The sequence below is a fragment of the Polypterus senegalus genome, chromosome 15 (genome assembly GCF_016835505.1).
Source record: "Polypterus senegalus isolate Bchr_013 chromosome 15, ASM1683550v1, whole genome shotgun sequence".
Lineage (NCBI taxonomy): Eukaryota > Metazoa > Chordata > Cladistia > Polypteriformes > Polypteridae > Polypterus > Polypterus senegalus.
In genome coordinates this window covers 29,321,588-29,332,236 of record NC_053168.1, presented here as the reverse complement: position 1 = coordinate 29,332,236, position 10,649 = coordinate 29,321,588, and the positions used below count along the sequence as shown (strand labels likewise).

The 10,649-nt window shown below is 37.0% G+C and overlaps 1 protein-coding gene across 1 annotated transcript; it reads right to left on the bottom strand.

Annotated features, from left to right (window-relative positions):
• Window positions 1–400: 400 nt before the first annotated feature.
• LOC120515926 (lymphocyte antigen 6E-like) lies at window positions 401–5,539 on the bottom strand. Its single transcript, XM_039737300.1, has 3 exons — window positions 5,433–5,539; window positions 4,454–4,570; window positions 401–864 (listed from the first exon to the last, which is right to left on the bottom strand). The coding sequence occupies exons 1-3, from the start codon at window positions 5,482–5,484 to the stop codon at window positions 647–649; spliced, it is 387 nt and encodes a 128-aa protein (XP_039593234.1). The 5' UTR covers window positions 5,485–5,539; the 3' UTR covers window positions 401–646.
• Window positions 5,540–10,649: the final 5,110 nt, after the last annotated feature.

The window sequence follows — 10,649 nt, the reverse complement described above, 5'->3', positions numbered from 1 at the left end:
GGTTCAAGTCATTACATATTCCTGCCTTCTGTAGCTCTATTTTTTAGAAAACCAATAAATTTCTGCATTGACCATCCTGGGCCCCCACGAGGTGAGCAGCTTGGGAAACATGTTCCTATGATGTGACCTGTCAGTGCCCCATTTAAAATCAAACAGTCAGTAACACCCATAACTTTTATACAAATCAATCAAAGAGAAAACCTATAAACAGTGCTAAGAATTAAAGTCACAGTTCTCCATTTTGTGCCCTTCATGCTGTAAATGTTACTAAAACTGCTTCAATATAAAGGTGAAGTTAAACACAAAGAAGCCTTGCCTCAGGGTTGAATTGGCAAGCAGACATGCACATGGGCAGCTGGCTTTATATTTTGCAAAAGACAAGAAAATGTTCTTCAAAACATTTAGTTTTATATGGAGTCCATCATTTATTAGATAAAGTAAGATCTGACAATATGCTGTGTGTTTGTTAAAAATGAAAAAAGAAATAAAACAATCTTTGGTTTACTGTACCATTTTTGAAAATGACCTTATACAATTGCATCCACATTTTCCAAAGCAGTGAAGAAAGCATGAAAATGGAAAAGCTCTTTATAGATAAAATCAAACCTCAAATTTAATTTTACAGCAGACCTCATAGTAACTGGATCTATTTTGTAATGTTGCCAACAACTAAAAGGACAAGCGCTGAGAGCACCAGAAGCAGGAGGTTCATTCTGGCAGTCGTGGAGCCGTTTATATTGCACATGAAATTATCACAGCATTTCACTGATGTGCTCGCCACAACTACGTTAACGCTTCCAAAGACTGACTGAATATCGCATTGTGTTTTGTCAGCACACCCTTTATTAATCTTGTAGCTGCCACCTGGAAAAAAGAAAGATAAGCAAAAAGTTATAAAACCTTCAGATTGGAAAGTACATTGACTAAATTACAAAAGCAATGTGAACAGTGAGGCAAACAATAAATACAATAATTATAGTCATAATGCAGTGAATAAAGAAATGCCACAATTACAAGACTGGACTAGTTTTTAATATTAAATCACCAGCTCACAAAAACAAAAATAAATATGTTTTAACATTATTATGGGCCTGGAATGGTCTGGCACTAGTGCTATATAGCAATGAAGAAGGCTCCTTTGCTTTAAGAAAAAATATGTACAGTATGCAAAGAAGATCAGGGTGGAGCTATATATGTTTGGGGCAGGGCTTTAAGTTGCAGTTACTCAACTTTATATTTCAGTGGTTGTAATATAGGGCGGCACAGGGGCGGCACGGTGGCGCAGTGGGTAGCGCTGCTGCCTCGCAGTTAGGAGACCTGAGTTCGCTTCCCAGGTCCTCCCTGCGTGGAGGTTGCATGTTCTCCCCATGTCTGCATGGGTTTCCTCCCACAGTCCAAAGACATGCAGGTTAGGTGCATTGGCGATCCTAAATTGTGCTTGGTGTGTGGGTGTGCACCCTGCCGTGGGCTGGCGTCCTGCCCAGGGTTTGTTTCCTGCCTTGTGCCCTGTGTTGGCTGGGATTGGCTCCAGGTGACCCTATAGTTAGGATATAACGGGTTGGATAATGGATGGATGGGTTGTAATACAACTTCCACACATTTTTTTTATATATTTTGAAGACGATAGATGGATGGCTGGAGAAAATAATTCAGACTATCTTCCCAACCCACTTATCCAGAGAAGGGTCGTGGAGCCTATTATTTTGAGTAAGAAATATTTTGACCACATACATTAAAGAGAGTGACACAATATTTACTTGTACTTTTGATACTTAATTTAATATCAGATACTTCTACTCCAGTAGTTTTCTCATGGGAAACTTTTACTTGACTCACTTTTCAGGAAAGTATCTCAACTTTTATGCAATTATAGGAGTTGGGTACTTTATATAACACTGACTGGCACCCAGTGTTGCTGCTCCTGTGACCCAAAACTGGAGACTGAAACCAACACTGAATGGACTGTCACTGTGTGCATCCATACTCAAACACAATGAGCCTTTTTATAGCTGGGATTTAAGCTACATCCCTACTACTACACACATACATACATACTACATTTAAAAAGGACATCTATTTCACACAAGCATATTGTTTCTGAAAGTCCATATTAAAATGACTAAAATGCATATGGCATAATCATCTACCTGCACAGAGCATGTGTGCAGCCTAGGCCATACACTTTACTGGCCATACACTGTGCCATTTTGGCATGTTTTTAAGTCCAACTTGCATTTGCCAACTGTTTTTTTTAACCCAATTTTCATGAATCATCGTTTCACATGCAGAAAGAGAGTGGTTGTGATGCCCGATTTCATCTTATGACGGGTCTGTCGCATAATCAGGAAAACTTCTGTCATGCTAGAAATTTCAGTCACCTGTCTTATAGTGTTAGCAGACTCATGAGACAGTTTTCTGATGTTGCCATCAAGTTTCGTTAAATTCATTGTGCAGCAACTGGAGTGAGTATGCATTGTATAGTCTAAGCACCCAGGTTGCATCATGTCAATCGGACTGAACACTGGACTGACCATGCTTGTGCAATTTGAGTACATACATGACTGGTGACTCTAGAGTACAGTGTGAGTAGTCGCTTGACTGCAATTTCTAAAAGGCACAATTAAAATGCATACAGGTAAGCAACATAACAAGCACCATGGAAAACAACTGGAATATGGAATATGTATTCATACCAAGAAGGCTAGTCAATAATGGAATGAGACATTGTAATAAGCAGTATCCACACAATAAGCGCAAACCAACAAAAGAGAGATGGAGTCTGCATTTTCATAAATCTTCATTTTCACTCATCTACAATGAAACTCTGTGTCTGCATTTTTAAAAGTATCTGGCTCTGGAGACGTGTTCATTTTCAGTGGTTGAACACAGGCGTGTAGTGTATGAAAGGCGAAAACCAAGAAAAATGTTTGCGTTTTTAAATGAAAGTGTAGTAATTGTAATGTAATTCTGAGTGAAATGTCACACCATACAGATAGAGAACAAAGCAGCTGCATTGAGAGCAGCAGGTCAGGATTCATACACAGTGTTGAACAACTTTCTGTAAATGGCAGAATGTTACAATCATCTCTTTGTGAAGAAATGCTGTGAGAATGTGAAACATTAAGTGAGGAAGATCAAAAATGAACGTAATCTGCTTTAAATGTACTCTGGAAATAAAAATGTAGCAACATTTATCTATTATAATCCATCCATCCATCCATTTTCCAACCCGCTGAATAAGAACACAGGGTCACGAGGGTCTGCTGGAGCCAATCCCAGCCAACACAGGGCACAAGGCAGGAACCAATACTGGGCAGGGTGCCAACCCACCGCAGGACACACACAAACACACCCACACACCAAGCACACGCTAGGGCCAATTTAGAATCGCCAATCCACCTAACCAGCATGTCTTTTGGATTGTGGGAGGAAACCCACGCAGACACGGGGAGAACATGCAAACTCCACGCAGGGAGGACCCGGGAAGCGAACCCGGGTCTCCCAACTGCGAGGCAGCAGCGCTACCACTGTGCCACCGTGCCGCCCATCTATTATAATATAAAACAAATTTAAAAAATCAACATTTTTTGTGAATACGCTATCTGCTCTTAGGGTCACTGGGAATAGCAGATAGACAGCAATTTATTTGTCCCCAGGGTGAAATCTGGCACTCCTGAATGAGAATCAAATGAGGTGGGTGCAAGATTGGAATAAGCAGTTGGGAGCCACTGAATAGCCAGTCCGTTATCACTGAGGAAGGTGAACTGAGAGTCTTCACTTAACTCTAATGTGTATATCTTGGACTCATGGAAAGAAAGTCAAGCTTCCATACGGAAATGGAGAGAATCTGGAAATTCCACACATGTAACAACCAGATTTGGAGTTACACCCAAATCCCGAGATCTGCACCACCCATGTTAATTCTTCATTATCCTTACACATATAATGCTAAATAATAGTCAGCAGCCTAATCCAACTATTTACATGTTTAATTCAAGTTTTGCGTTTAGCGTACACCTTCACCTGTGGTGATTACAAGATCATGCTGCATTAAGATTAGTTCCACTTAAAGATTAGTTACAATTAAATGCAGGCAGGTTAGGTGACTTGGTCAGGGTCACACAGTGAGGAGGAGGCAAGGACTGAAATGGCAGCCTTATGCATTGGACGCGCAGTAAGAAAAAACAGTAGAGTGGCAAAATGGATTGCTGGCCTCACAGGTTCAGGGCCTTGTGTTTAATAGACATGATGTGTTTACCGAATACGACCAATCTTTTTTTTTTTATTGGTAAATAACTAACAGTGGAAGACAGTTACAGCTTTGTTTTATTTTGGGACAAATAATATGCATGTTTTCCTTTATTTAAACTCAGATTAATGCTGGCATCACTTCTTTCATTCTCATTATTATGCAACCATCCAAAATTTGCAATAAGCAAAGGACTTTACTTACCTACAGAGGAGGTGGAAGTTCTACACACTTGGCCTGAAGCACACACGTCAGGCACATGAAGATTACATTTAAGGTTGGTATCGGCATCAGTGCAACTGAAGCAGCTCAATGCTGACTCTAAGATGGAGAAAGAAAAAAATATCAGGAAGTTTGCTGTTTAAAATATAAAAAAAATGAACTCCTCAAATGTGTGCTATTTTGTCTAGTATCAGTTTTAATGAATATTTCAAATCAGTTAATTAAAGTACAAAAAGTCCTCATAAAATTTTAAAAATCAGAATCAGAAAACTTTATTAATCCCAAAGGAAATTACTTATATTACAACTTAACAACAGACAATGGACATGTTACACTAAGAGCACATATTAAAGTAATCATGTAAATATAATAAAGTATAATAAATGTAAGTATCAAACTAAAGTGCAGAGTGTTGCACCTTAAGTTAATATTGCATATTTTGTGAACAAATAAGGTTATTCTCATGAGAATGACTTTAGAGATATTTAAAAAAACATTTAAATTATTATTTGGTATAAGTGTAATAGATTTATTGTACTGCTACTTTGAAGTCAATAAAGTATGGCAAATACAAAACATTTATTAACCTTTTTTCCAAGTTGAATATTAACTATTGTAGTCTGCAAAATAAAAATACAGGAAATGTTTTTCTAGTGGATGAGACACAACAATTTCATTAACAGCGCGTCTGAGAGATTACATCCATGTAAAATTTCTTCCTTTCTGACCCTGTAGTACATCCAAAACTTAACATACTGCTTATTTACTCTTGTAAAATACTTCATTAAAGGTTATCAGGGTTTGGATGGAATTTCTTCTGTTGCTACATATACAGTCAAAAAGTACTATGTTTAAAATTTTAAACTGGACAAATTTCCTGCTCCTAGTGTATAAATTCTGTCTCATTCGAGGCAGTCTTTTTTAAACTGTATTTTCATACTCCTGCTGTAGTCAGACTTACCCGAATAAGTCACAAAGCAGGCTAGAAGGAACAGCATAAGGCAAGTCTTCATTTTGTCTTCTGATCACTCAGTCCAACTCTCTGCAATACAAGGATGAAAATGAGAGGCTTTACTTATATACCTCCAATTAAAGGATATTGAGCTGGAATCACAGGATGATCCTGCCTTTTTAAAATATAGCTGGTATTACATTACATGGATAGTTTAACCCTTTCATGCCACAAAACCTTGAAATTGTGCAGTTCTGTGTGGAGGTGGAAAGATACTGAACATTGAGAGGTAAGTAAAGTCCACCTTTAAGGTTTTAATTTGTTAAATAACTCCTGGCACAGTCTAGAATTAATTCATGTTCATGACCAAAGTTTTAAAGGTTTTGCTTCTCCCAAGCAAGTTGACACTGGCATCTTTGCATTAAGATAACAAAACTTACACTTTACCAATTAGATTCTGTGTCTGTACAGAAAGAAAGACTGAATATACAGAATACAGCAACTTGAATAGTCACCTACCCTTACAGTTCCTGCACCCATCTAGTCCATTAGAGTGACACACAGTGAGCTGGGGCCTTGGCAGCAGCAGGCACCTGGTATGAGGATGCAATAAATAGGATGACAGTTATCTCATCCTATAGTAGCAATTCAAAACATATAATAATTTTACATTTGCTTTAAAACAAACATTCATGCACAGAAGGGATATGTAGCATCTTCTTGAGTCCTCTGCCACACTAAAAGAAAAAATACAGAGCTCTTTATTATTGTCCTGGGGCCTCATGCATAATGCTGTGCATAGAATTCACACTAAAATATAGCATATGGACAAAAGCGGAAATGTGCATACACACAAAAAAATCCAGATTCATAAATCTGTGCAAACGCCAACTTCCACGTTCTTCCACTACATAAATCCTGCCGCCACTCACCAACTCCTCCCAGAATTACACCTCTTTGAATATGCAAATCAATATAAATAGCCCTTAAACTCAGCGTTCTGTGAAAAGGCAATGGCAAAAGCACGGGGGAAAATAGAAGAATTTCAGTGAGTACCAACTGGAGGCAAGGAAAAATGTACTATTTGTTGGTTTAAACAGTGGTATAAACCACAAAAGGAAGTAGATCGAGTGACACAGAGTATCAGAGGAACTCGAAAGCTCAAGTTCACAAACTCACACAGTGACCGAAATAAAAAAGAAGTTGTCAGATATCAAAGTCGCCGTGAAAAGGCGAGTTGTACCCCACCGTCTGAGTGTCATATAAAAGCTTATTAGGGTACAGAGAAAAGAAAAAAAATAGAAAATATATGTATTTCTTATTTTCAAACTGAAATTATGTAGTGAAAGTTAGGATATAAGTAAATCCAAACCAACTTGAATGAGTTATTTTCTGACAGAATAACTGTTTTTTTTTTTTTAAAGGGAGTGTCTAGGATAGTAGTCAGAATTTGGACTGGAATTTTGAACACACTAACTATCAAAAGCCAAAACGCTAATCTTCTGAAAAAACACAGGAGCATAATTATTATAACAGTAAATACCAGAACCTGTGGAAACTTGTGAATGAATAGTCAGCAGTTAAAGAGTAAGAGAGGACAGGACAGTACTTCATTCTGGGTGTGTGAATTTCAACAGACAGAGAATCACAAATAAACTAAAGGAGCTTCAAAACTTAAAGTGTCTGAATGCTGTGTGATGGAGTTTGACAAAACCAGAAAACATCAGAAGTCAGGCAGTTTTAATGGCCTACGGCAAGTAGTCAATACCCAGGAGTGTCGAAATAAGCCACTTTATCAGCCAGTAGAAGTGTTTGAGTTTAAGTCCTCTGTTTTTGTTTCCCTTTTGAAGAGTGTGGCTTAGAGTAATGAGATTTAAACAACAGGTATGCTGGTTCAATCCTCATATTTCACACATTGAATGACCACCTGAAGAACTTGTACACTTTACATAACATATAGCAATAGATATTGAATTATACTCTGATGGTGTGAGTTAATCTGGGAAATTAATCTAAATATCTTTAAACTAGTTGACCTGATCGTGGACTACTGGTCAAGGGATTTAGTCTAAGTGCAGAAGCATTGTTTGATTGAAATTAATTCAACAGGCGTGTACAGGCGAGTACGTATGATGTCGATGTGACAAACTCACTGAAAGGGCAACACTCTCGGCACACCCATTACAAGATATGTGTTGCATTTCTCATTCCAATAAACAGAGTATATAATCTAAACTATAACCCGATAAAGGTGATTTTAACCAGAAAAAAATTGAGATAAAAAAGCTGATTCTGGAAGCAGTAAATCCTACTAAAGACAACAAGACTGTCAAACCGAAGGAAAGCACTGAAGATTCGATGGCGAGGGTCCCAAACTCTGGCGCTAGGAGGCCAGCATGCCCTCATTTCTACTTGTTAATGGAGTTTATTATTTATTTATGTCATTTATTTCTGATTTCATGTTGCTACATAAATGAAAGCAGATCTCTGTTTAATAAACGTCAATGATATACTACTCTCCCACTTGTTCTTTTTCATTTTTTTTTTTTACTTTTTTTATTTAAATTTTCTTTATTATGTTATAGTGTCTGTTGTCACAGTTATACAGCATTCGTTATAGAATTTTCAAGAGAGTGTAACTGCTAGATGGACAGAAATCAGCTTATATTATGTACATCATTATATTTTCTTCTATTTAATGTCTCCTTTATTAAGTTGTAGTGTGAGTTTATCTCTTGCCTCAGTTACATGGTATTTGGTATGATATTCTCAACAGCAGTGCTAATATTAATGATGTATAATATGTTTGAATAAAAATTAGAATGTGTCTTACTATTACATACACAACAAAAAACATTCCAATAGATTGCACAGCGCAAACGTAATAATAATAATAATTCTTTGCATTTATATAGCACTTTTCTCACTACTCAAAGTGCTCAGCAATTGCAGGTTAAGTGGCTTGCTCAAGGGCTCAACAGAGCAGAGTCTCTATTGGCATTTACAGGATTTGAACCGGCAACCTTCCGATTGCCAGTGCAGATCCCAAGCCTCAGAGCCACCACACCTCCCAACGTAAATACTAAATACACTCATTATAGTAAAACTGCTGGACAGACAGAAATCGGCTTACGTTATATAGATTTCATTTGAGTGTACATGCCTTTATTAAGTTACAGCAAGGAGCTGCAAAGTCACTCCTGGCTGCAGGTTTCTGTTCCAACTTTCTCCAGTTCCTTAATGAGAAGTCAATGATGGCTATTGAAGCACTTATTGCTCCAACAACATTTACATGCTGCATTTTAGTTGTCCAGCTTTTTAAGGAATACTTGACCTAAAAAATTTTTTTGCGTGTTAAATACCCCATGTGTTTTGTAGTGACCAAGAAAACTTTTTAATCTTATGTTTTCATAGAGAATGGGAATAAAAAAAGTTTGTGATAAAATGGTGGTCCAGGATGACAATGTAAGCAATAAGCAGTAAGCAATATCAAAAATGTCCATTCAAATAAAAAAAAAGTTATGTTTCACATAATGCCCATTTCAGTTATCTACTTGTATGCTGATGATATGCAAAACACATGCATTTTCTGCAAAAATATTGTTAAATAAACATTTTAAATTGATGATCTGCCTCTTCCCATCATTCATTGGTCAAGAGTTCTGCTTTCAATTCAAAATACAAATCATGTCTGATTCTATTCCACTTTTGTTTACATTTTTCCGAAGTGGTTAATTTAACAATTTTTAAGTAAAAATACAAACACTTGGGATGTTGTAAGCCTATGACCGGATAACCTTATGGAGGAATATTTCGGACAAAATGAAATAAATAAATAAATGCGTAAATAAATAAAAGTACTGTGAAATGTGAGCATAAATAAATAAATGTGTCATGAAATGAGAGCATAAATAAATGAAATGAGAGCATAAATAAATAAATGTGTCACGAAATATGTTTTTCGTTGCTTATTTATTCGTTTCATTTTGTCCGTAACATTCCTGCAAACCGTCATGAAATACGGCTTGAAATAAAACTGTCACTTTCACTCGTCAAAGTTGAGAGGGTGGGCTCTAACACGCCCTCTAATTACTGATTGGTGAATCGATAGCACAAGAATTAATTAGAAAAATGCTTACTACTGCCGATGAAATGGATTCTGCCGAAGATATTACGTATTTCAGAGAGAGAATTGAAGAAATTACAATGTTGGCGGCCCTTTTAGACTGAAACTGTTTTTGAAATTATCTAAGAACAGGTGGAACGGACTCGACTACACTCCAGTTCAGGTGACACAGTTCCCTGCTCTGGACGTCCATCCTTTGACATTCCAGCTGAGTCAATAGAACACCTTCTGTTATGCGGTTTAAAAGTACAACAGATTGCAGATCTGTATGATGTTTAGGAGAAGACGATCACAAGGCGAATGAGCCAGTTTGATATACGGTGAGCTGCAACGGCCCTATTAGTTTAGGTACTTTGACATGGAATGCCCAAAGCAACTCCAACTAATATTTTGAACTGAACAACTTTACCACTGATCAGAGCTGTACAGTTGTTTGAAAAAGTAGCTGCGAATATGCAACTGATTTTATACTCCTAAAACAAGGGTCAAATACTCACTTCTAAAAGGGCCGCCAACATTGTGATTTCTTCCAATAAATCTTCAATTCTCTCTCTGAAATACGTAATATCTTCGGTAGAATCCATTTCATCGGCAGTAGTAAGCATTTTTCTAATTAATTCTTGTGCTATCGATTCACCAATCAGTAACTAGAGGGCGTGTTAGAGCCCACCCTCTCAACTTTGACGAGTGAAAGTGACAGTTTTATTACAAGCCGTATTTCATGACAGTTTGCAGGAATGTTACGGACAAAATGAAATGAATAAATAAGCAACGAAAAACATATTTCGTGACACATTTATTTATTTATGCTCTCATTTCATGACATATTTATTTATTAAGGCTCTCATTTCATGACACATTTATTTATTTATGCTCACATTTCACAGTACTTTTATTTATTTGCGCATTTATTTATTTATTTCATTTTGTCCGAAATATTCCTCCATATAACCTGACTTGTGGTTTATTCAACAAGAGTAACAGGAGATTTTCTCCAGAACTTTTTGATACTGTTGTCCTGCATTGGTAACCACAGACTCCTGTTACATCAGAAACTTTGTCATCTCTGTTCTGCATGAAATATTCGTTGTTCTCAGTCA

Bases quoted from the DNA above. Each gene is read 5' to 3' on its own strand.
- LOC120515926 (XM_039737300.1), bottom strand. From the start codon at position 5,484: ATGAAGACTTGCCTTATGCTGTTCCTTCTAGCCTGCTTTGTGACTTAT. The intron at 4,571-5,432 runs GTAAGTCTGACT...TCTCCATCTTAG, and splicing joins CTGCTTTGTGACTTATTCGG to AGTCAGCATTGAGCTGCTTC. The intron at 865-4,453 runs GTAAGTAAAGTC...TCTTTTTTCCAG, and splicing joins AACTTCCACCTCCTCTGTAG to GTGGCAGCTACAAGATTAAT.